At 43.2% G+C, this 27,878-nt stretch overlaps 1 protein-coding gene across 1 annotated transcript in view; it reads right to left on the bottom strand.

Moving 5' to 3' along the window:
- Positions 1–26,927, bottom strand: part of MTMR10 (myotubularin related protein 10) — a 76,722-nt gene extending 49,795 nt beyond the window's left edge. Inside the window, exons 1-2 of the mRNA XM_060755783.2 lie at positions 26,813–26,927; positions 18,377–18,437 (exon numbers count right to left, since the gene is read on the bottom strand). Of these exons, the coding sequence (XP_060611766.2) occupies positions 18,377–18,437; positions 26,813–26,866 (115 nt within the window). The 5' untranslated portion in view covers positions 26,867–26,927. The remainder of the gene's footprint in view (positions 1–18,376; positions 18,438–26,812) is intronic.
- Between the last annotated feature and the right edge of the window lie 951 nt (positions 26,928–27,878).

Here is a 27,878-nt window from a genome sequence, read left to right as displayed (position 1 = left end):
TCAAAGGTAAAACCAGTCCTGGTTCAAAAGGGTAAACCAAAGTATAATCCAGATTATCCGGAGAAAAGAACCGAATCAAACACAGTACTCTGAAGTCACACACACACACAAAAAAAAAACAGCATGCAAACAGTTAAACAAACAGAGAAGCCGCAGGGATGAAAGCGTAGTCAAGCAAAGTCCAGGGTCGTAGCAAGCAGAATCCAAAGTAGTGGAGTTCCAAAATCCACAGAAGCAGCATAGTAGTCAAGCCAGTCTAAGGTCAAGGAAGGGGGAAATCTACACTCACAAGAATCCAATCTGAGTTGAAAGCACACACAAGCAGGAGAAGCAACCTGCAGACCCCAAACCCAATGCCGAACACGAACAGGCAGCGACAAGTCCAAACAGTACCCAATGCATGGACGTATACAAACACCTTGCCTTCTGCAAAGATTCCCCATTTCTGAACCCACTTTTATTACACATCATCATAATCAGAAGATGAACTGACCACCGCCTTGCAGCTGCTCCCAACTCTTCACGTGAGGACCCACGCCCATCCCTCCATCTTCTCCATTTCTTGTCAAGACTTAGACCCCCCCCCCAAGAGTCAGCTGTATTCCCTGATTGCCAGTCTTCACTTCCAGAGAAATCCATAAATGTATCACTAGATGTTGGCTCCACACAAATAGCTTGCACTTCTTTTACCTTAGTCCAATCCACAGTGTCATCTCCGTTTTCCCCACTCTGTGACCCATCATCCCCAGAGAAACCCTCAAGTGATTCCTCATCCATAGGTGCTATAAGTATACGCCGGACCCTCTTCCTTTGTCGCTCCTCATCCGATTCCTGCTCCCGCGTAACCCTCTTTCTTTCTCTATTCCCATCCATTGTGTCTCTCTCCTCTCCTTCACTCATTGACCCTTGATCTCCAGAGAACCCTTCAAATGAGTCCTCATCTGTAGGTGCCATAAGTCTATCCCGAATGCTTTTCCTCTGTTGTTCCTCATCTGACTCCTGCTCGTGAGTAACTCTTTCCCCCCTTCTGGCACCCATACTATTGCTTGCAACGTTACTTACAGGCTCTACTACAACATTGTGTCTGACTCTGGGACGTGGTGATCATCTCCATTTCTAAGCCGAAGATCCGGCAATGGCCTAAACACTTCTGGCCCATCTTACCTATCTGAATGTATCTTCTCCTATGAACCACCTCAGAGATTAAGATCAGCTGGGGAGGCCCTGCTTTCAATTCCTCCCCCCTCGCAGGCTCGACTGGTGGGGACGAGAGACAGGGCCTTCTTAGTGGTGGCCCCTCAGCTGTTAGCGACACTAGATCAGCCCCCTCCCTCGTAGCCTTCAGAAGGAAAGGATCAGGCTTTTGGATATGGCGCAGTACAATAATATAATTGGAATATGTGCAATGACTATGGAATGGCCTTAGACCAGGAGTCCTTAAACTTAGGCCTCGGGGCCAGATATTTGTTAAAATTGTTCTTCATTTTAATTATTGTATTGTTTTATGTGGGTTTTTCACACTACAAATAACATATGTGCAGTGTGCATAGGATTCATGTGGGTTTTTTTTCAAATTATAATCCGGCCCTCCAACAGTTTAAGGGACTGTGACCTGGCCTGACCTGTCAGGCCATCTGTCAGGGGTGCTTTGAATGCAATTTTCTTGCTTTTTGGCAGGGGGTTGGACTGAATGGCCCACGAGGTCTCTTCCAACTCTATGATTCTATATGCACATCCACATCCTATAGCTGCATTCATCTTTCTTATTATTGATTTAAAAAGGCACAAAAACAGCTTTCCTATTTGAATCATAGAATGCTAGAGTTGGAAGAGATCTCGTGGGCCATCCAGTCCAACCCCATTCTGCCAAGAAGCAGGAAAAAATTGCATTCAAAGCACTCCTGACAGATGGCCATCCAGCCTCTGCTTAAAAGCTTCTAAAAGAGTCTCCACCACACTCCAGGGCAGAGAGTTCCACTGCTGAACAGCTCTCACAGTCACAATTCTTCCTCATGTTCGGGTGGAATCTCCTATCTTGTTGTTTAAAGCCATGATTTGCAATCCTAGTCTCTAGGGCAGCAGAAAACAAGCCTACTCCCGCCTGACAGATGGCCATCCAGCCTCTGCTTAAAAGCCTCCAAAGAAGGAGCCTCCACTACACTCTGGGGCAGAAAGAGAGTTCCACTGCTGAACAGCTCTCTCTCTCTTACACACTTAGGAAGTTCTTTCTCATGTTCAGGTGGAATCACTTTCTTGAAGTTTGAAGGCATTGTGCATACTATTAATCCAAGCTTTTAATTTGGAATGGCAAGAAGACTAACTTTCAGCGAGTTGAGTGGAGTGTATTATTTGAACTGACGAGTTCCCACAACAATTGTATCTGTTAAATTATTTTAAAATGTTTATTTATGTTTCATTTTATAGTTGGTTTTATTGTTATATGTATGGTTGATTTGTATTGTTTTTAAAAATGTTTTGAGCCGCTTTGGGTCTTCCAACAGTCACCAGCCAATCCCTCTCCAATTCCAGAGATACAGCTTAATGGTGTAACATTAGAAAACGTTGACCGTTTCTGCTCCCTTGGCAGCCACCTCTCCACCAAGTAAACATTGACACCGAAATACAAAACTGCCTGAGCTCTGCAAGTGCAGCATTTTTCCGAATGAAGCAGAGTATTTGAGGACTGGGACATCCATAGGGATACCAAGGTGCTTGTTTATAAAGCTATTGTCCTCCCAACCCTGCTATATGCCTGCAAAACGTGAACTTTCTACAGACGTCACATGCAACTCCTGGAACGATTCCATCAGCGCTGCCTCCGAAAAATCCTGCAAATTTCTTGGGAAGACAAGCGGACAAATGTCAGTGTGCTGGAAGAAGCAAAGGCCACCAGCATTGAAGCGATGGTCCTTCGCCATCAACTCCGTTGGACCGGCCACGTTGTCCAGATGCCCGATCACCATCACCCAAAGCACTTGCTCTACTACAAACTCAAGAACAGAAAATTGAATGTTGGAGGACAGGAAAAAAGATTGAAAGATGGGCTCAAAGCCAACCTTAAAAACGTTGGTATAGACACTGAAAACAGGGAAGCCCTTGCCTGTGAGCATTCCAGCTGGAGGTCAGCTGTGACCAGCAGTGCTGCAGAATTTGAAGAGGCACAAATGGAGGGTGAAAGAGATAAATGTGCCAAGAGGAAGGTGCCTCAAGCCAACCCCGACCGGGACCGCCTTCCACCTGGAAACCAATGCCCTCAGTACGGGAGAAGATGCAGATCAAAAATCGGGCTCCACAGTCACCTACGGATCCACCCTCGATGATTATCCTACTTGGACAACGAGAGATCGCCTAAGTAAGTGTTTAGGGAGAAAAGTAGGGAGGATATGAAATACGATTATTATTATTATCCATACTCCCACAATAATAATAATAATAATAATAATAATAATAATAATAATAAATCGGTATAAACATAAATCCTCTCTTTCACATACACAAAACACATAACACACACAAAACTACCCATTCCACCTGACACAACAGAGACATACTCTAAATTAAAATGAAATCATTGCACTCCTTTCTTGACTCCTATTGTTTCCATCAATATGCTAATATATGTATATTCAACCAACAAGTTAATTACAAGGATTAATCCGACAACAGCTGTAATTCTGCAGTAATGAACAAACAGTGTGAGCTGCTTGACATTATCCAGGAGAACCTAAATATAACCCACTGAATCATACCTAAAACATTGTTTTCCCTAGTGTGACTTCAAGTCATCTGCTGACGTATGGCAACCCCATTACTATCATAGGGTTTTTAATGGAAGGCTTCCTGAGAGATTGTTTTGCTAGTTCCTTCCTCTGAAATTAGCCTACAGAACGTTGCATTCACTGGCAGTCTCCCATATAAGGACCGACCAGTGATGACCCTGCTGAGTTCCTAAGACCAGAGAGGATCTGCTGCGCATTTGTACAGGGCTTCGATTCTCAACTCCAACTGCACAAACATTCATTTAGGTGAAAAACAAAGGCCTGAGATGTCTTCCTCAAGAAATTATAGCCCTGCTAGGGTTTCTCTGCAGTTTTTTGCATGCTTCTGAGGAGACTTTCTGTGATTTTTTAAAACATAAAGCCATTTCATATCCTTCCGGCTAAACATGTACTTATCAACATTATTTTTGGATCACAGGATTGCCACTGCCTTCCTCTGTGGCTGAGAGAGTGTGATTTGGTGGGATTAAACCCCTGGCTTCATAAAGTTGTAATCCAACACCCACACCATTAAATCACACTGGTTCTCAGAGTGGGATGGGCGGGCTGGGAGGGAGGGGTGTAACCCAAGTCCCCTTCCTGCCCTTCTTCTCTTTTGGAAGCAGAAAGTGAAGGAAAGACGGGAAACCTTTAGATCCCCAAAAAGTTGACCTTGGTCAGGATGAGATGGTGGATGGGAGAAGAAAAGTGTATCCATATTGTTTACTTCTGATATAGAATCCGAGAGCTGGAAGAGACCCCCAACGGCCATCCAGTCCAAACCCCTGCCACGCAAGAAGCCACAACCAAAACACTCCCAATAGACAGCCTCTAAGGAAAGGCCAGCTTGAACATCTGGCAACTCTCGCTCCATGTATTGCTGGAGTCTTCCTTGCAGGATCTTGAGCATTACCTTACTGGCATGAGAAATAAGGGCCACTGTACGGAAGTTTGAGCAGTCTTTCGCATTTCCCTTTTTTGGTATGGGGATATAAGTTGATGTTCAAGATGTTCAAGCTGGGTTTAGAAAAGGCAGAGGAACGAGAGACCAGATTGCCAATATCCGCTGGATAATGGAGAAAGGCAGGGAGTTTCAGAAAAACATCTACTTCTGCTTCATTGACTATTCTAAAGCCTTTGACTGTGTGGATCATAATAAATTGTGGCAAGTTCTTGGTGGGATGGGCATCCCAAGCCACCTTGTCTCTCTCCTGAGGAATCTGTACAAGGACCAAGTAGCAACAGTCAGAACTGACCACGGAACAACAGACTGGCTCAAGATTGGGAAAGGCGTACGGCAAGGCTGCATACTCTCACCCAACCTTTTTAACTTGTATGCAGAACACATCATGCGATGTGCGGGGCTGGATGAATGCAAAGCTGGGGTGAAAATTGCTGGAAGAAACATTAACAACCTCAGATATGCAGATGACACCACTCTGATGGCCGAAAGCGAGGAGGAGCTGAGGAGCCTTCTAATCAAGGTGAAAGAAGAAAGCGCAAAAGCCGGGTTGCAGCTAAACGTCAAAAAAACCAAGATTATGGCAACAAGAATGATTGACAACTGGAAAATAGAGGGAGAAACCGTGGAGGCCGTGACAGACTTTGTATTTCTAGGTGCAAAGATTACTGCAGATGCAGACTGTAGCCAGGAAATCAGAAGACGCTTACTTCTTGGGAGGAGAGCAATGTCCAGTCTCGATAAAATAGTGAAGAGTAGAGACATCAGACTGGCAACAAAGATCCGCCTAGTGAAAGCCATGGTATTCCCTGTAGTAACCTACGGATGTGAGAGCTGGACCTTAGGGAAGGCTGAGCGAAGGAAGATCGATGCTTTTGAGCTGTGGTGTTGGAGGAAAGTGCTGAGAGTGCCTTGGACTGCGAGAAGATCCAACCAGTCCATCCTCCAGGAAATAAAGCCCGACTGCTCACTGGAGGGAAAGATACTAGAGACAAAGTTGAAGTACTTTGGCCACATCATGAGGAGACAGGAAAGCCTAGAGAAGACAATTATGCTGGGGAAAGTGGAAGGCAAAAGGAAGAGGGGCCGACCAAGGGCAAGATGGATGGATGGCATCCTTGAAGTGACTGGACTGACCTTGAGGGAGCTGGGGGTGGTAACGGCCGACAGGGAGCTCTGGCGTGAGCTGGTCCATGAGGTCACGAAGAGTCGGAGACGACTGAACGAATGAACAACAACAACAAGGAAAGGCCTCCAGAAAAGGAGATTCCATCTCACTCCCAGGCAGCCTAGGCTACTCTCCAACAGCTCTTACTCTCAGGAAGGAAGGAAAGACAAAAAGGAAGGAAGGAAAGAAGGAAGGAAGGGAGAAAGAGAGACAGGGAAGAAACCGAGAAGAAAGGAAAGATAGAATGGTAAGAGGAGTGCCTCAGAAAAGAGCCCAAGGGGCCACATCCAGCCGCCGGACCTGGGTTTACCCATCCTGTGGCGAAGCTGGCTGGGAGTCAGCTGCACTAAGATCACTACTGACCAAAAGGTCATGAATTCAAAGCCAGCCCGAGTCAGAGTGAGCTTCCGACTGTTGTGTATAGCTTGCTGTCAACCTTTGCAGCCCGAAAGACAGTTGCATCTGTCAAGTAGGAAATTTAGGTACCGCTTATGTGGGGAGGCTAATTTAACTAATTTACAACACCATAAAATCCCAGCAAGCAAGCAAGCAAAGAATCAGGAAGTGCTCCATCAGTGTCTCAAATGGACGGTGAAGTGACAGCTCCCCTGGTGGCCAGAATAGCCACATGAAAGCTGGAAAGTTAAATAGCCTCTATATATGTGTGTCTATGGCATTGAATGTTTGCTATGTATATGTAAATTGAAATCTGCCAGGAGTCCCCTGCGGGGTGAGAAGGGCGGAATATAAATACTATAAACAAACAAACAAATACCTGGGATAGAGCTTGCAAAAGTTGGTTTTTGGACAAGTGCCCTGCATGCTGAGGGGTTTTGTAAGCTATTTCCAAAAGTGCTTATTCCTCTCAAACTCTAAACTCTCTCCACGTCTATCTCTCTTTACCTCTATGTATCTAACTCTGACAGCTCGGTCTGTCATTGAACATTAAGAAAACCACAGTGCTCTTCCAGCAGTCACCAGCCAATCCCTCTCCAATGCCAGAGATACAGCTTAATGATGTAGCATTAGAAAATGTTGACCATTTCCGCTCCCTTGGCAGCCACCAAAGTCAACATCGACACCGAAATACAAAACCGCCTGAGCTCTGCGAGTGCAGCATTTTTCTGAATAAAGCAGAGAGTGTTTGAGGACCAGGATATCCGCAGGGATACCAAGGTGCTTGTTTGTAAAGTTATTGTCCTCCCAACCCTGCTATACGCCTGTGAGACGTGGACAGTCTACAGACGTCACATGCAACTCCTAAAACGATTCCATCAGCGCTGCCTCCGGAAAATCCTGCAAATCTCTTGGGAAGACAAGCGGACAAATGTCACCGTGCTGAAAGAAGCAAAGACCACCAGCATTGAAGCAATGGTCCTCCACCATCAACTCCATTGGATCGGCCACGTTGTCCGGATGCCCAATCACCGTCTCCCAAAGCAGTTGCTCTATTCCGAACTCAAGAAAGGAAAATGGAATGTTGGTGGGCAGGAAAAGAGATTGAAAGATGAGCTCAAAGCCAACCTTAAAAATTCTGGTATAGACACTGAGAACTGGGAAGCCCTGGCCTGTGAGTGCTCCAGCTGGAGGTCAGCTGTGACCAGCAGTGCTGTAGAATTTGAAGAGGCACGAATGGAGGGCGAAAGACAGAAATGTGCCAAGAGGAAGGCACGTTAAGCCAACCTCGACCGGGACCGCCTTCCACCTGGAAACCGATGCCCTCACTTTGGGAGAAGATGCAGATCAAGAATAGGGCTCCACAGTCACCTACGGACTCACCCTCAGGATACTACACTTGGAGGGCCATCATCCTTGGAGTACAAGGGATTGCCTAAGTAAGTATCTAACTCTATCCATCTACCTTTCTATATGCCTCTATCTACCTACCTATGTACGTCTATCTTCTTCGCTACCTAGCTCCCTCTCTCCTCCTATAGCTATATGTCTATCTCTAAACTTTAACAGGTGAGAGCCTGCAGAAAACCTGTCTATTGAATTATATTGGGTGTAGGAGCACAGGCATTTTCAATAATTTGTGCCAGCCCAAGGCTTAATTCAAAACAGCCCTGCTCTCCAGTTGTACCTATCTTTCAAATCTTTTATGTAGGCTGTCTGAGGAGGTACATGTGCAAAAAGGATAGATGTTTACCCAGTGAATCATTCTAACCTCGAAATGACCAAAAGCAGTAATTCAACCTCATGCGCAGAACCGCAAATACAAAAACTTATTTTAGTTCTCGATATAGAGCTACACATAACACTGTTTCCATAATTAAACCCTGCCTCAGAAGCAACCAAGCCATCATACTCTGCTTACATATTTATAAAACTGGCAAAATCCATGAATACTGACCAAAAAAAGGATAATACTACAGAAAACCAGAAATAAACATGCAGAAGGCTACCTAAATTTGGCTGAAAGAGAGGAGGGAAAAATATTATGTGAACAATTTATTTATTTATAGTATTTATATTCTGCAGGGGACTCAGGGCAGATTACAGTGTACACATATATGGCAAACATTCAATGCCAAAGACACACAACAGAGGCTATTTAACTTTTTCTGGCCGCTAGGGGAGCTGTCGCTTTCATCATCCATCTGCGACACTGATGAAGTACTTCCGCATTCCCCGCATGCTTTGCGGGGAATGGGGTGGAGTCATGCAAATTCCACATCAATGGAGAGAGAAAGGAACACTGAGGTACCTGCCTGTGCTTTGCTGGATTCTTTTTTATGGCCTTGTAAATTAGTTAAATTAGCCTCCCCACACATAGGTGGTACCTAATTTTCCTACTTGACAGATGCAACTGTCTAGGGGACAGCACCATTTTGTCTCCTGCATATGCCATCACTTGGGGGCCCCTCCCCCCCAGCACCAACTGCCTCTCTGGGCCAGAGTGAAGGGGGGGGGGGCAGGGGACAGTTCCACCTTGTCTCCTGTGCTATTCTAATAATATAATATATGCACACATCAGACAGGCGCCTTCCCTCATGTCCTTTCGAAAAAGCCTTAAGACATGGCTGTTCGAGAGGGCATTTAATTAAGTGCTAAACAATACGGTAATGAGAACTGGAATGGAACAAGGAATATGAGACTGGCTATGATTCCACTAAGAGACGAAGCAGATTTTTAGTGTAGTCTGTAATTGTTGTATAGTTTATATGTTGTTGAAACTGGCTTTTTTGTAATTGTCTTCTATGTGTACTGTACACCGCCATGAGTCGCCCTTATGGGCTGAGAATGGCGGTTAATAAGTGCATCAAATAAATAAATAAATAAATAAATTGTATATACATATAATATTTATAATATTATAATGTAATGCAATATAATAGTAATAATAATATAATATTATAATTATATATTTATATTACATATAATATTACTAATAATATTACAGTATAACTGATATAGTACAATACAGCAATACTTAAAACTGATATTGTACTATGCTAATAATATATTGTATGTATATATATCTTGTAAGCCGCTCTGAGTCCCCTTCGGGGTGAGAAGGGCAGCACATAAATGTCGCAAATAAATAATAAATAAACTGTCTTTCAGGTTGCAAAGGTCGACAACAAGCTACACAATTGGTCGGGAGCTCACTCCGACCCAGGCAGGCTTCGAACTCAAGACCTTAATGAAGTGACCTTAATGTAGCTGACACTCCGCCAGCTGCGCCACAGTCTCTATTTGTTATGCAGACAGAGCTGAAAAGAGTAGGAAAGGGTTAAATGAGAGGCAATGGGGTGGAGTCATGCAAATTCCACATCAATGGAGAGAGAAAGGAACACTGGGGTACCTGCCTGTGGTGGAGGAAACATGTCAAATCTAGGATGAAATGATCCCCGAATGAAAGCATTCCTTGGCTGTAGTGTTTGGGGAGGACATTGGCAGGCTTTGAGCTCCATGTTTGTGGTGATTGCTTTAACCTGCAATGTCAGAGGAGAGAGTGCCTTTGGAGGCTTCTTGGCACTTGAAGTGCCTTTAGAGCAGTAGTTCTCAACCTGGGGGTCACCTGGCCATTTCGGAGGGGTCGCGAGGCCACCTCCGTTGGCCTCGCCCCAAGGGTGTGGGTCAGGCAAGGGCTCCTTCGCGCGAGGCCTGTCCCCTCGCTTGCCTCGCACCCTCGCCAAATGGCGAAAGAGCAAAGCAGGCTTCAAGTCAGAGTGAAAAGTGCCCGCATGATGTGGTACTGAGAGCAGCCCAGTAGCACCAGGAGGAGGAGGAGCAGCAGAAGCAGCTTAGGTAATTCATCACCCTATTTATTAGAAAAAGACAATCTTTCCTTTTGTTTTTATAAATACTCCCATTCTCTGGATATAGATGAACTACATCTCCCAAACTCAAGGTCAATGTCCACCAAACCCTTCCAGTATTTTCTGTTGGTCATATGAGTTCTGTGTGACAAGTTTGGTTCAATTCCATCGTTGGTGGAGTTCAGAATGCTCTTTGATTGTAGGTGAACTATAAATCTCAGCAACTACAACTCCTAAATGACAAAAGCCCTGCAACCCCACCAGAATTCAAATTTGGACGTATCAGGTATTAGTGCCAAATTTGGTCCTGTGAATGAAAATACATCCTGCATATCAGATATTATTCATAATTGTAGCAAAATCACAGTTATGAAGTAGCATCAAAAATAATTTTATGGTTGGGGGTCACCACAACATGAGGAACTGTATTAAGGGGTCACGGCATTAGGAAGGTTGAGAACCTCTGCTTTAGAGGCTTCTCAGCACGTGGAACTATAGCCTGTTTGTGGAGACGGGACGCTGTCGGTGTAAGTGGACGCCTCTACTATGTACACACATACACACATTTCACTTTTACAATATTTATGTTGGAAAATGTACAGCTCTAAAAACCCAACCGAAAAGAAAAGAAGGAGCATAGAAAGTGATAATTTCCAGAAAGGTAATGCTGTGAGAAGGAATGAAAGCCTGAGAATGTTGAACTTCCTTTGACCAAAAATAAATCTGGTCTTGTACCCACATGCAATCAAAGCAAACATCTTCGATGTATTCTAATAGAGAACCAAAATGACATGGATAACCTCAAACCCCATGATTGAATCTCAGAATTATAGGTTTGGAGGAATCATGGAGTTTAACTTCCCTCTTTCAGGCCACACCAATAACCTTCTCTGGTCAAATGATGGTTGTGCCTTTCAAACAGCGCTGCCATGGGCAAAGAAACTAGATTCAAGCTAACTTAAATACACTTGCTGGCAACTCCTGGCTCCGGAGTTTAGAATTCTTGCTTAGACTCCCCCTTTTTTTTTTCTTTTTGCAGATCACAAGCATGTCAATCCTCAGATAAACATGAAATGGCTTTGGTTTGGATTTGTGACTGATGATCACACTTACATCAACTGAAAACTGAAATCCTGAGCTCTGAGAATTACCTGGGAAGGAATCCCACTGGAGCATTGCAGCGCACCCAAATACTTGGGAGTCACTCTGGACCATGCCCTGACCTACAAGAAGCACTGCCTGAATATAAAGCAAAAAGTGGGTGCTAGAAACAATATCATACGAAAGCTGACTGGCACAACCTGGGGATCACAACCAGACACAGTGAAGACATCTGCCCTTGCGTTATGCTACTCTGCTGCTGAGTATGCATGCCCAGTATCTCGCCATGCTAAAATGGTAGATGTGGCTCTTAATGAGACATGCCACACTATCACAGGGTGTCTGCGCGCTACAGCACTGGAGAAACTACACTGTCTAGCCGGTATTGCACCACCTGACATCCGCCGGGAAGTAACAGCCAACAGCGAAAGGAACAAGGCAGTGACATCTCCAGCTTATCCCCTGTTTGGGTATCAGCCAGCAAGTTAACAACTTAAATCAAGATATGGTTTTCTAAAATCTACAGAGACACTCGCTGGAACACTTCAGTAAGCAAAAGTCCAAGAGTGGCAGGCTCAAACCCAGAACCTCAATCAATGGCTGATATCAAATGAGAGACTCCCCCCTGGGCACACAGAAAACTGGGCGATTTGGAAGGCGCTGAACAGACTGCGCTCTGGCACCACGAGATGCAGAGCCAACCTTAAGAAATGGGGCTACAAAGTGGAGTCCACGACATGCAAGTGTGGAGAAGAGCAAACTACAGACCACCTGCTGCGATGCACCCTGAACCCTACCACATGCACAATGGAGGACCTTCTTGCAGCAACAGCAAAGGCACTCCAAGTGGCCAGCTACTGGTCAAAGGACATTTAATAAACTACGAAGCTTGCAAACTTGTGCTTTGTATGTTTGTTTGATTGTTAAAAAAATGCAATACAACTGTTTGGTTTGCTCCTGACGCGATAAATAAATAACTGAAAACTGCTGATATGTAACTGGGCCTGGAAAGTTCCTGAAAGAGGTCTATTCGGGGGCTACTGGGATAAACTCTCCCACCCTGTCCTCTCTTCAAGCCCTTGCCTAAGAAAACCCTTTGAAATGCATGACTGCCATACTTTGGCAGGCAACTTGAAAACATAGATACAGAAGCAACTTGAAAACATAAATATAAATATACCATAAAAACACTAGATCTTGTCCAAACCAGAAAGCTAATAAAATTTAATAATAATAGTAATAATAATAATATAACAACAACTTTATTTTTGTATCCTGCCTCCATCTCACGACGGCTTACATGGGGACAAGCCCAATCAGACATAGATTAAAAATACAATGCAATCTATATAAATAAAATTGTAACATCTGTTTGTGGGATTAACATAATTCAAAAACCACTGGACAAATTGACACCAAATCTGGACACAATACACTTATCAGGCCATCAAGTAACCATCTATATAAATAAAAATGTAATGTTCGTTTGTGAGATTAACAGAACTCCAAAACCACTGGACGAATTGACACCAAAGATGTAGCTTGCCTACATCCAGAGAGCACTATGGACTCAAACAATGATGGATCTGGACCAAACTCTACACAAATAATCAATATTCCCAAATGTGAACACTGGTGGAGTTTGGGGAAAATAGAATTTTGATATTTGGGAGTTTTAGTTGCTGGGATTTATAGTTCACCTACAATCACAGAGCATTCTGAACCCCACCAACAATAGAATAGGACCAACCCTCCCACACAGAACCATGTGTTGCTGTGGGCCACAGCAACACGTGGCAGGGGACAGCTAGTCATTCATAAAAACACTGCCTCCAGAAAATCCTGCAAATCTCTTGGGAAGACAAGCGGACAAATGTCAGCATGCTGGAAGAAGCAAAGGCCACCAGCATTGAAGCAATGCTCCTCCGCCATCAACTCTGCTGGACCGGCCACGTTGTTCGGCTGCCCGACCACCATCTCCCAAAGCAGTTGCTCTATTTCGAACTCAAGAATGGAAAATGGAATATTGGTGGGCAGGAAAAGAGATTGAAAGATTTGTTATGTAATGGCTTCGGAATGGGGCCCATTGTAAGCCGTACTGAGTCCCCCTTCAGGGGTTGAGGAGGACGAGATAGAAATGCGAGAAATAAATAAATAAAAATAATAAATATTCATTGGATGGGAGACCGCCAACGAACAGAGCTGTAGGCTACAGTATATTTCAGAGGAAGGGACTGGTTAAACCACCTTTGAGAATTCTTTATCTTAAAAAGCCCTATAAAATTCAAATGGTCCTAAGTTAACAAGGAATTTGAAGGCACATACACACAGAGAGAGGAAGAGAGGGGAAAATACAAAGCACAAAAGGCCCTTTTTCTCCTTCTCTGGTACGGAGGCACACTTAAGACGCACTTGCATAAGATACTGAATGCAAAACATGTTAAACCAGGGTCGGAAATAACTGAACAGACTCTGGGGAATCATTTACTGAGGCGCATATGCAAATTCACACTAAAATAGACACATGTCACACCATCAATATGACAGTATGATGTTATCTTGAAGGGGTGGGGGATATGCAATCCACACACACACACACACACACACACACACACACACACATATATGCTCTGTGCATAGTGAGTGACATAGTTCAAAAACCGCTGGACCAATTGCCACAAAATTTGGCCACAAGACACTTACTACCCCAAGGACTGACCATCACTCAAAAAATGGTTTTGTCATTTGGGAGTTGTAGTTGCTGGGATTTATAGTTAACCTACAATCAAAGAGCATTCTGAACTCCACTGACGATGGAATTGAACCAAACTTGGCACACAGAACTCCCATGATCAACAGAAACCACTAGAATTGTTTGGTAGACATTGACCTTGAGTTTTGGAGTTGTAGTTCACCTTCATCCAGAGAGCACTGTGGACTCAAACAATGAAGGATCTAGACCAAACTTGGCACAAATACTCCATATGCCGAAATATGAACACAGATGGAGTATGGGGGAACTAGACCTTGACATTTGGGAGTTGTAGTTACTGGGAGTTATAGTTCACCCACAATCAAAGAGCATTCTGAACCCCACCAACGAGAGAATTCAGCCAAACTTTCCATACAGAACCGCCATGACCAACAGAAAATACTGTGTTTTCTGGTGGACTTTGGTGACCCTTCTGACACCCCCTCGTGACCCCCCCCAGAGGTCCCGACCCCCAGGTTGAGAAATGCTGCCTTAAGGCCATCCAGTACAACTCCCTTCACCGGAGCAAGAAAACATAATCAAAGCCCTCCTGAAAAAGAGCCATCCAGCCATAGGTATAGATAAATAGATATGATTCACACACGCACACATATATTCCAGATATAGTATCATAGGTTTCAAAGGGACCTCTAAAAAAGGACAATGACATGTTGCATGTTCCAGAGTAGGCAAACCAGACAATCTCTACATCAACACTGATGAGAAATACTGTTTACCCACAAGCATAAAGAAATTACATATATTAGAAACCAACACTATTTTCAAGGTCACCAGACTGGGCCACAGCAACGCGTGGCAGGGGTCAGCTAGTTAGACATAAAAGAGAGACAGATAGGGAAAGTGTACAAATGCATTCCTTTACTTTAAGTGAAGAACAGAACAGCAAGACTAAGTGATATACATCAAAAAGTGCATATTCGACCAATCAGTTTCCCAGTATTCCTTTAAACAATCTACCCCACTTTCCCCTCAAAAGCAGTCTTCCAGAGTGCCAATGCATGCTAATCCCCCTTTTGCAATGCACACTAATCCGCCCTTTGCAGGATCAGCAAAGCCTTAAAGAGTGCTCTGTTTCGGAAGCCACAACAACAACAACCACCTCCCACTGTTCCTCGCCTTTGAAGAAAGCTGCCCAAATAACATTCCACAGGTCAAAGTTTCGGCAGCAATGAATGCAGGCAAGGCCGCACTGTTCCTGCAAATAAGGCATCAGAATTCCTCTGACTTAAAATACCAGGCAGGTATAACCATATAAGCTGAAAGACAGGCGTGAGTTTGTCCAAAATGAAAATTATCTAGGAGCTACTCCTTGGGGGCAGGCTGGGGAGAATGTGCCATTACCTATACAATATTTCTTCCAGATTCCTGCAATTCACAATCCAGCAACTGTTCCCACCTCCCATGAGACCAGGAAGCAATAGCTATGTTGTCAAATGTGGGGAAATCTCAAATACCAACAAATCACAGAGCATGGAAAATGAGGCCATGTCCACTGGAGTGGAAAGTACACCAGGATAGAATGCAGCCATAGCATGGGAAGGACCTTTCAGTAATTCTATGAGGCTCCTCTTGCAGGGAAAAGCAGAATAATAATAATAATAATAATAATAATAATAATAATAATCATGAACATGTGAAAATTGTGGTCAGCAAAGAATACATTCAAAGGGTCAGAAAAAATCTCAAAAGCAAGTTCAATGGAGACAACACCATCAAGGCCATAAATACCTGGGCCATACCTGTCATAAGATATACTGCTGGCATCATAAACTGGACAAAGGCAGAGCTAGACAATTTGGACAGAAAAACAAGAAAACTCATGACCATTCATAATTCATTACATCCTCGCTGTGATGCTCTATCTGCCTAGAAAGTCTGGTGGCAGAGGACTTTTACAAGTCAAGCAAGCAGCTGAAGAAGAAAAACACGATGCCCTAGCAGAATACGTCAAGGAAAGCCAAGAACCTGTTTTAATTGAAGTCAATAATCGGAAACTTCTCAAAACACGGCAGACAAAGAGTCAATACAAGAAAACTGCACTCCAAACCAGAGCTAACAACTGGCACAACAAAGCCTTACATGGGCAGTTACTTGACAAAACTGAAGGAAAGGTTGACAGGGAGAAGACCTGGTTATGGCTCATGAATGGAACCTGAAGAAGGAGACAGAAGAAGGCCTGATTCTTGCAGCCCAGGAGCAAGCCATCAGAACCAATGCCATTAAGGCCAGGATTGAAAAATCAGCGGATGACCCAAAATGCAGACTGTGCAAGGAAGCGGATGAAACCATGGATCATATCCTCAGCTGTTGCAAGACACAACTCTGTGGCCCAGATGATTCACTGGAACTTATGTCACAAGTACCACCTGCCAATAGTAAAGAACTGGTGGGATCATAAACCTGCAAAGGTAGTGGAAAATGAACATGAAAAAATACTGTGGGACTTTCAAATCCAGACTGACAAAGTATTGGAACACAATACATGAGACATCACGATTGTGGAAAAGAAAAAAGTCTGGATTATTGATGTTGCCATTCCAGGTGACAGTCACATTGAGGAAAAACAACAGGAAAAACTCAGCCTCTATCAAGACCTCAAAATCGAACTGCAAAGGCTCTGGCATAAACCAGTACAGGTGGTCCCAGTGGTCATCGGCACACTGGGTGCCGTGCCAAAAGATCTCAGCCAGCATTTGGAAACAATAAACATCGACAAAATCACGATCTGTCAACTGCAAAAGGCCACCTGACTTGGATCTGCACACATCATTCGAAAATACATCACACAGTCCTAGATGCTCAGGAAGTGTTCAACTTGTGATTTTGTGATACGAAATCCAGCATAGAGATCTCATTTGCTGTGACATACTGTGCTTTTGTGTCACTAAAATAATAATAATAATAATAATAATAACAACAACAACAACAACAACAATAATAAATGTTGCAATCTCAGGTGACAGCAGAATCGACAAGAAACAAATGGAGAAGTTTACACCAGTGATTCTCAACCTAGGGTCCTCAGATGTTTTTAGCCTTCAATTCCCAGAAATCCTAACAGCTGGTATACTGGCTGGGATTTCTGGGAGTTGTAGGCCAAAAACATCTAGGGACCCCAGGTTGAGAACCACTGGTTTACACGATATGAGGATTTAAACATCAAACTGCAAAGACTCTGGCACAAGCCAGTAAAAATGTTCGCAGTGGTCATCGGCAAACTGGGCGCAATGCCTAAAGACCTTGGCCTACACTTAAAAACAATCGGCATTGACAAAATTACCATCTCTCAGTTGCAAAAGGCCACCCTGTTCAGATCTGCATGCACTATTTGCCGATACATCACACAGCCCTAGACACTTGGGAAAGATTCAAAGTATGATTGAACACAAAAGCCAGCGTTGTGATCTTTTTTGCTGTGTACTAATCTTGTAGTGTATCAAATAATAATAACAATAGCAGTAATAATAATACGTTTCATCAGGTGTGGCGAAGCTGAAGACTGGGTAAGACTGTGAAAGTTCATCATGGAAACAGCTCAATTAAACATCTCAATATACCGCATATAGTTGAGTATAAGCCGATCCTAATATAAGCCAAGGCATCTAATTTTACCACAAAAAACTGGGAAAACAGATTGACCCAAGTATAAGCCAAGGGTGAGAAATGCAGCAGCTACGGGTAAATTTCAAAATAAAAATAGATACCAATAACATTGCATTAACTGAGGCATCGGTAGGTTAAATGTTTTTGAATAAAACTCTAAGTTAAGATAATACTGTCCTCTGAGTAAAGCATTATTCTAACCTTCTTCAGTGTAAATGTGTTTACATATCCTTCCAATAATAATAGAGTAAATTAATTGAAATGTAATAATAACAGTAATCATAGAGTAAAATAATAAATGTAATAATAACAATAGAGTAAAATGATTAATGTAATAATAATAATAATAATAATAATAATAGAGTAAAATAATAAAAAACCTTGACTCGAGTTTAAGCCAAGAAAGACTTTTTTGGCTTAAAAAAAGGACTGACAAACTAGGCTTATACTCGAGTATATACAGTACTTAAATCTGCATATGCCTCAGTTAACACAAACTGGATGTATTCCTAATTATTCCTTCTTTGGTACCAGAGGTAGAAATACTATGGAAAGCATAGGGATAGGTACCAACACCACACACACAAAAGCAGTTCTACAAACCTCAGGATACATTTTATCCACAATTAATAACACGTCTATTGTAAGCAATACAGCCTTGTAAATGAAAAGACTCTTTGGGCATTTAAATTAATATCTTGCATTACAAACTGTGGAACAAAACCCATCTCAATAAACAAGGATTACCTGGCAAAAGAATGGGCTCCAACTTCTTAAGCCTGGGCTCGGGCGTTATCTTCTCTTCAGCCTAAAACACAACAACAGGAGCAGTAAGTATATTAATACCTAAATTTTAAATTTTTCATGGGACTCCTAGCCAGAAATATTTGCATGTGTGTTAACTAGAAGGCTTACCCATAATATATACATTTCCTCAGAACTCGGGTTTTCCAATTATTTCTATATGCAAGGTTTTGTGATCAGAGAAAATTCACACATTAAATCAACAAATACTCTGGTACAGAGAGTGACAATGCAATCCCAAATCAAACAGGCTTTTTTATGTTTTGTGTATATTGTTTATATGTTTTTTTGTTTTATACTTTAATGTTATGTTGTTTATTTTATTGTAATTTGCATCTTATTGTACTGTAGTTTGTTGCTCAGGCTTGGCATCATGTAAGCCGCTCCGAGTCCCCGTTGTGGGAGATGGTGGTGGGATATAAATAAAGATTATATAAATAAAGATTATTATTATTATTATTATTATTATTATTATTTGAAACACAACAAGATGAGTCCACAGCTGTTGACCCTCCCAAGTGTGTGTGATGTATCAGCGAATTATGCATGCAGGTCCCAGTAAGGTGGCCTTCTGCAGCTGGCAGATGGTCATGTTGTCAGCGCCGATTGTGTTTAAGTGCAGGCCACCACTGGGACCACCTTTACTAGTTTGCACCAGAGTCTTTGCAGTTCAATTTTTAAGTCCTCATATTGTGTCAGTTTTTCCAGTTGTTTCTCTGCAGTCCTGCTGTCACCTGAGATGATGATGATGATGATGATTATTTATCCCTATCAGAGATATGGCTGAATAAACTAAATCATACATTTTAAGAAAAAATCTCAACATCCTGTAGAGCAGTGTTTCTCAATCTGGGGGTCGGTACCCCTGGGGTCGTGAGGGGGTGTCAGAGGGGTCACCAAAGACCATTAGAAAACATAGTATTTTCTGTTGGTCATATGGGTTCTGTGTGGGAAGTTTGGCCCAACTCTCATTAGTGGGGTTCAGAATGCTCTTTGATTGTAGGTGAACTATAAATCCCAGCAGCTACAATTCCCAAATGTCAAGGTCTATTTCCCCCAAACTCCACCTGTGTTCACATTTAGGCATATTGAGTATCTGTGCCAAGTTTGGTCCAGATCCATCATTGTTTGAGTCCACAGTGCTCTCTGGATGTAGATGAACTACAACTCCAAAACTCAAGGTCAATGCCCACCAAACCCTTCCAGTATTTTCTGTTGGTCTTGGGAGTTCTGTGTGCCAAGTTTGGTTCAATTCCATTGTTAGTGGAGTTCAGAATGTTCTTTAATTGTAGGTGAACTATAAATCCCAGCAACTATGAGATCTTCCATAGTTCCGCCCTCCTCTCGGTCCCACCTCTGTCACAAGCGCGGTTGGTGGGGACGAGAGAGAGGACCTTCTCGGTGGTGGCCCCCCGTCTCTGGAATGCCCTTCCAAGGGAAATAAGACTGGCCCCATCCCTCCCCTCCTTTCGTAAGAACTTGAAGGCCTGGTGGTTTCAACAAGCCTTTGAAAATGATCAGTTCTAACTCTGCCCTACACATTGTTGAATACGGCCTTATTCTTCCTACCAATTAACCAAATTCTTTCCTCTAATCAGCCCCGGAATGAACAGCCACAGACCCGTACCTAATATTATTGTTGCCTTGCACTTAATTCCCGGGCCTCATAGAATTTTTGGGCTTGCACAAATCTTGGCCCAGTCTTTTACACTTTCAAATTGCCTTGAACGGGCAGGATTACTTTTAATATATGTGTATTATGGCGACAATTTTTATACTTATATTGTTTTGTTAATCTTATGGTTATGTTTATTCTGTATGTTTTTGTGATGTTACCTGAGTCCCCTCGGGGAGATGGAGCGGTATATAAATAAAGTTTTATTATTTTATTATTATTATATTATATTACTACAACTCCCAAACAACAAAATCACACCCCCAGCCCCATCAGAATTCAAATTTGAGCATATTGGGTATTTGTGTCAAATTTGGTCCAGTGAATGAAAATACATCCTGCATACATCTTGCATATCAGATATTTAAAGTACAATTATGAAGTAGCAATGAAAATTATTTTATGGTTGGGGGTCACCACAATATGAGGAACTGTATGAAGGGGTCACAGCATTAGGGAGTTTGAGAAACACTGCTGTAGAATTTTCCTTTCACAACGTTAAAGATAACATGTGCCACCTGCAGCAACTTTATACTTACAGTGGAATTGAATTTTTGAAGAATTTTAGATCAACTGGGATTAGATTAGAATTGTAAATAAATACACCAGGACTAGGCACATACTGGTTGACACTGTCCAATCGCTCCTATTTGTCATGGGAGAAACTAAACAAAGCACGGACAAAGTCCACAGTTTTTGCAATGTGGGAATTCAATTGCAAACCTGCACTTGTGAGTTACTTCCCTTGTAAGGAGTCAGATGATTAACCATGGAAGGAATTCTGGATTAATTCTCTGTCTAGGAGAGAGTGAAACAAACCTGAGAAACAGCTCTCTGAACAGAAAGTCCATGTTGGTTAAGCCATTCTGTCTATAAGAGAAACAATTAACCAGGATGCATTAGTATCCTGGCTTGTCTATGCACCAGCTCAGCATAACTCAGAAATTGAAAATTTTAATTTCTCAGTAATTCAAAGAACATGTAACCCTCTTTTGTTATTCTTGTGTGCACTATTTTGAACCTAATATTCCAGCTAATTCTTTTAATTGTCTTTCAGTCTGTGTACACAGCCTTTTGAGTGCTTTCTTTACATTCATCTGACTGATGTCATATAACAATTAAGGACTTCCTCTTTAAAATGTATAACTCCAGTAATGGAATACAAATCTGCCCATCCCTTTTAAAAACCACATGGCCAAACACACCATAAAGTTTTGCTTTGGACTTTTTTCTCTTAGCATCTTGAAAACTGCCCCAAGATAAGAAAAATGTTCTTTCACAGAGATTCACAGAGAGGTATTCTCTGGGATATGGTTGTTATTATTATTATTATGTATTAACCATATTTATATTTATTTATTTGCTGCATTTCTATACCGATTTTCTCACCGGGGGGGGGGGGGGGGGCAAAGCAGTGTACAGCATAATAATTGGCAAAAATTGAATGCCTCACATACTAATAAAAACAATACATTACATATCAAAAACAACAATATATAACTGTAAATTGAAATCATTAAAATTGTCAGACATGATTGTTTGCCAGTTTGTGTAGTTTACCACCTTTCTTGGCCCGAAGGCGAGTCAGGGTGGTTTACAAATGGCACAATTCGATGCCTACAATAACAAAGAACAATTAAAACTTTTATAATAAATAACAGTTGACAAAATAAAATTAAACCGATAAAAGTATAAATCCACAGCGTGACATTACTAAAATCATTATCCAATTGCATTGTCCAGTCGTTCCAAAGATCGGAGTTTGTCTGCTACACTGCATTTGGGAAAGCTTGCTCAAAAAGCCACGTTTTAACTTTTTCTCAAAATGTTAGGAGGGTGGGGGCTGATCTGATATCCCTAGGGAGGGCATTCCATAGCCGGGAGGCCACTGCTGAGAAGGCCCTGTCCCTCGTTCCCGCCAACCGGGTCTGTGAAGAAGGCGGGACCGAGAGCAGGGCGTCCCCAGAATATTTTAGGGCCCTAGATGGTTCATAAGGAGAGATATGTTCGGACAGGTAAGCTGGGCCAGAACCATTTAGGGCTTGTTGATTATTCGTTCATTTGCTTCCAACTCTTGGTGCCCTCCTGGACCATCCCAAGCCAGATCTCCCTTGTCAGCCGTCACCACCCCCAGCTCCTTCAAGGTCAATCCAGTCACTTCAAGGATTTATCTTGCCCTTGGTCTGCCCCTCTTCCTTTTTCCCCAGCATCATTGTCTACTCTAAGTTTTCCTTTCTTCTCATGATGTGGCTAAAGGACTTCATCTTTACCTCTACCATCCTTCCCTTCAATGAGCAGTCGGGCTTTATTTCCTGGAGTATAGACTGGTTGGATCTTCTCGCGGTCCAAACCACTCTCAGCATTTTCCTCCAGCACCACAGTCCAAAAGCGTTTCTCTTCCTTCACTCAGCCTTCCTTATGGTCCAGCTCTCACATCCATAGGTTTCTAAGGGGAATACCACTGCTTCAACTATGCAGACCTTCGTTGCCAGTGTGATGTCTCTATTCTTCATTATTTTATCGAGATTGTCCTTGCTCTCCACCCAAGAAGGAAACCTCTTCTGATTTCCTGGCTGTAGTCTGCGTCTGCAGTCATCTTTGCACCTAGAAATACAAAGTCCATCACTGCCTCCATGTTTTCTCCCTCTATTTCCCAGTTGTCAATCATTCTTGTTGCCATAATCTTGGGTTTTTTCGATGTTTAGCTGCAACCCGGCTTTTGCACTTTCCTCTTTCACTTTGATTAGAAGGCTCCTCAGCTCCTCCTCACTTTTGGCCATCAAAGTGGTATCATCTGCATATCTAAGGTTGTTAATGTTTCTTCCAGCACTTTTACCTCCAGCCTCGGATTCGTCAAGCCCCGCACATCGCACGATGTGTTCTGCATACAGGTTGGTCAGGTGAGAGTAGTCAGCCCTCTCATACTCCTTTCCCAATCTTGAACCAGTCTGTTGTTCAGTGGTTGTTCCTGTTCTTACTGTTGCTACTTGGTTGTTGTACAGATTCCTCAGGAGACAGACAAGGGGCTTGGCGACAGACCAGGAACTTGAGATCGGAGGAGGGGGCCCTCCTCTCGAGCCCGCCTGCTTCGCAAGCACGTTTGGCAGGGATGAGAGACAGGGCTTTCTCTGTGGCAACCCCTCGGCTGTCGAACTCCCTGCCTAGGGATATTAAATCAGCCCCCTCCCTCCTGACCTTTCGAAAAAGAGTGAAAACTTGGCTCTTCAAGCAAGCATTCGGAACCTCGGGATAAACAGACAAACCTGAATTGGAAAATGACCCAGGAACAGCCAAGACGATGGAACGGACGAGGATTTGAATGAGAGAACATAGTTTTTAATTTTTTAATTATTCATTGTTTTTATGTTTCTAAATGTAATGTTTCTTTTTTTGCTTTTTATCAATATATGTATTTTATATATGGCATCGAATTGTGCCAACTTTGTACCGCCCTGAGTCGCCATCGGGCTGATATGGGCGGGAAAGAAATAGAGTAAATAAATAAATACATTGGTATCCCCATACCACTAAGAACTTGCTACAGTTTATTATCAGCCACACAATCAAAGGCTTTAGATACTGAGATATAGAATCTTTTAATTGCCTTTTTTAGAGGGTCATGTGCCCCTAACCCCAACAAATATGGAGGCTGAGTATCCTATGAGTGCATTATAATTGCTATGGCCATTTCCTATGGGATTTTCAGTTTTGTGAGGCCCTACAACTCTCTAGTTGAGAGCTCTTAATGCCCCTCCCTCAGCTACACCTCCTAGCATGGGCTATCATGGCAGTTAAAATGGAATCATAGCACTATAACGGTGTAGTGTGAGAATAGGGCTCCACAGTCACCTACGAACTCATGGCCAGGACACTACACTTGGAGGACCATCATCCTCGGACTACAAGGGATCACCAAAGTAAGTGTGAGAAGGCCCAGAGCAAGGTAGGATTTCTGTCTATCCCCATCTTACGTGACGGGAACCAAAAACAACTTTACTCACTCCTGATTTAATTCTGGGTGGGAACCACAGCTTTGAACAAACAAACAAAACAAGTCAGCAAGCAAGTTTTAACAGGCGGGTCTATGTCAGCTTTTGATTTTTCATTCATTTTCTGGGCTGCTATACTTTTGCATGTTGTGCAAAACAGTATCCACCCTCAAAAAAAGAAAAGAAAATCAGTAGTCCTCACCTGAAACATTTAAAGCTGACCTTTCTCATAGTGGAGAAATAGAAAAAACCAAACTATTTCTGCTACTTTTTAAATAGAATATCTACCTATCTATCTTTCGTACTGAAATGGCCCTTCAAAATGTAAAGGTAGGTCATTTTTAAGTAGAGAATCTCCAATTTTACTAAAAGGAATCCTGTGTTTGCATATTGAGTATATTGATCAATTGTCTTTTATATGTATTTCAGAACTTATTTATTATGCATGTTGTTTTATGACGTTATTTATTGTGTAGCATTGAATCTTTGCTGTTGTTAGCCATTCTGAGTCCCTCCACGGAGGTAAAGAAGAACGAGATATAAAAGTTCTAAATAATAATAATATTAATAATAATAATAATAATGTGCTATACTAATAATATATACATATGTATATACCACATTGATAATATATTATAACTTAATACAATATAACACTAATATTAATACAATATAATAATCTATAGAAATAAAAATGTAATGTTCGTTTGTGGGATTAACATAACTTAAAAACCACTGGACAAATTGACACCAAATTTGGATAAAATACACCAATCAGACCAATGAGTGACTATCAATCATAAAAACACTGGACAACACGGTGGAAGGGACTTTAAAAGCCCCCCAAAAGCAAAAAGACGCTACAGTGCATGTGCAAAAATGACTCCCCCCCCCCCCCCCCGCAAATAGAACACACAAAAGCATATCCACACTCTCTTCCGACAGACAGAATACACAATTTGTGAGTTTGGTAGTGGATTAAATGTCCTTTGAGCAGTATCTGGCCCCTTGGAGTGCCTCTGGTGTTGCTGCAAGAAGGTCCTCCCTTGTGCATGTGGCAGGGCTCAGGTTGCATTGCAGCAGGTGGTCAGTGGTTTGCTTTTCTCCGCACTCACATGTTGTGGATTCCACTTTGTGGCTCCATTTCTGAAGGTTGGCTCTGCATCTCGTGGTGCCAGAGCGCAGTCTGCTCAGTGCCTTCCAAGTCACCCAGTCCTCTGTGTGCCCAGGAGGGAGTCTCTCATCTGGTATCAGCCATTGGTTGAGGTTCTGGGTTTGAGCCTGCCACTTTTGGACTCTCACTTGCTGAGGTGTTCCAGCGAGTGTCTCTGTGGATTTTAGAAAACTATTTCTAGATTTAAGTCGTTGACGTGCTGGCTGATACCCAATTGGGATGAGCTGGAGATGTCTCAGGCCAATGAGTGACCATCACTTATAAAAACACTGAAAAACACAGTGGAAGGAACGTAAAAAGCCAAAAAACAAACATTACATTACAACCATTGTTTTTAAGTGCAGGCCAAGGTCTTTAGGCACAGCACCCAGTGCTCCCTTAACTATTAGGGCCCTGTTGACTGGCTTGTACAGTTCGATGGCCTTTGGGGATCCCTTTGGGGATGTAATGTTTGTTTGTGGGATGAATTCACTTACTTCACTTAGGCGATCCCTCGCTTTCCGAGGATGATTGTCTTCCAATATTCTTGTGGGTCCGTATGTGGCTGTGGAGCTCTATTCTTGCTCTGCATCTTCTTCCGGAGTGAGGGCATTGGTTTCCAGGTGGAAGGCGGTCTCAGCCGGGGTTGGCTTGACGCGCCTTCCTCTTGGCACGTTTCTCTTTTTCACCCTCCACTCGTGCCTCCTCAAATTCTGCAGCACTGCTGGTCACAGCTGACCTCCAGCTGGAGCGCTCAAGGGCCAGGGCTTCCCAGTTCTCAGTGTCTATGCCAGAGTTTTTAAAGTTGGCTTTGAGCCCATCTTGAAATTTCTTTTCCTGTCCTCCAACATTCCGTTTTCCGTTCTTGAGTTCGAAGTAGAGCAACTGCTTTGGGAGACGGTGGTCGGGCATCCAGACAACGTGGCTGGTCCAGCGGAGTTGATGGCAGAGGACCATTGCTTCAATGCTGGTGGTCTTTGCTTCTTCCAGCATGCTGACGTTTGTCTGCTTCTCTTCCCAGGAGATTTGCAGGATTTTCCGGAGGCAGCGCTGATGGAATCGTTCCAGGAGTTGCATGTGACGTCTGTAGACAGTCCACGTTTCGCAGGCATAGAGCAGGGTTGGGAGGACAATAGCTTTACAGACAAGCATCTTGGTATCCCTACGGATGTCCCGGTCCTCAAACACTCTCTGCTTCATTCGGAAAAATGCTGCGCTTGCAGAGCTCAGGCGGTGTTGGGATGAATATAACTCAAAAACCACTGGACGAATTGATACCAATTTTGGACACAAGACACCTCTCAGGCCAACGAGTGACCACCACTCATAAAAACACTGAAAAACACAGCAGGAGAGACAAATATATGCAGCTGCACATATATACACATATACACAAATATATACACACACAAAACACATATACACAGGCTGGGCCACAGCAACGCGTGGCAGGGGACGGCTAGTAATATCTATGTTGACAAGTCCATTCTATCATTCCATTTCCTCACAGCGAAGGCCTCCTCCAAATCCCAGACTCTTTTCTCTTGCTCTTTGGTTCTTACCTGAGGCAAAAGGTAGGACCTAAAGGTGGCTTTCGGGGCCTTGAGAGAAAACATGACGGAGGAGACGCCAGAGCCACCGGCGTCGAGGGCGGCTTCGACGAAGTGAGCAGGCCTCGCCCCCTCCTGTCACGTGCCCACCCCGTTAGCCCCGCCCCTCGGCACCATTGAGGAGAAGAGGCAGCGCCAATAGCCAATAGCAAGTGCCGCTGCATGTTTTCCCCGCCTTCTTTGCTCTGAGGCACTTTTCGTTTCTAAGCAACCGCCCTTTTACGGCGCGACAAATGGGACATAAAGCTGCAGTCTCAGTAATGTTTGCCTTTGAATCTGCTTTGCTTGTGGGCACGCCCCTAATAGTCACGTGCTCCCCCTGAAGTGAAGAAAGGGGAGGAGCCACACGAAAGGGCGGAACCAATCGAAAGTGCCGCTAGAACGAGGAGCCTGAGCCTTCTCCTGCCGTCTCCTAGCAACCAGGAGGGGGAACAGCCTCTCGGACCGAGGAGCAAAAGGGACAAAAGTGTAGACCTCACCTCTGAGGATGGAGCCCCCGGTGGCGCAGGACTGAAGACCGATAGGTCGCAGGTTCGAATCCCGGGAGAGGCGGATGAGCTCCCTCTATCGGCTCCAGCTCCTCATGCGGGAACATGAGAGAAGCCTCCCACAAGGATGATAAAAACATCAGAAATCATCCGGGCGTCCCCTGGGCAACGTCCTTGCAGACGGCCAATTCTCTCACACCAGAAGCAACTTGCAGTTTCTCAGGTCGCTCCTGACACGACAAAAAAGAAAGAAAAAAAGCTGGCCCTGATTGTTTCCTGCCTGGAATTCCCCTGTTTTCTGAGTGTTGCTCTTCATTTACTATCCTGGGTGCCTCCCATGTAATTATATTTATTTATTTATTGTTATTATATTTATTTGTATGCACCTTTTTCTCTCTTAAAAGGATTTCAATGGCCTTAATATTAATACTTTAAATCATAGAAATTGTATTATTATTATTATTATTATTATCACGTGCCCCTTTCCCTCTTAATAGAGACTCAGTACCTTGATAATGGGTAATAATAAA

Source organism: Anolis sagrei, chromosome 9 (assembly GCF_037176765.1).
Source record: "Anolis sagrei isolate rAnoSag1 chromosome 9, rAnoSag1.mat, whole genome shotgun sequence".
NCBI classification, from domain to species: Eukaryota; Metazoa; Chordata; class Lepidosauria; order Squamata; family Dactyloidae; genus Anolis; species Anolis sagrei.
This window is presented reverse-complemented; position numbering and strand designations above follow the sequence as displayed.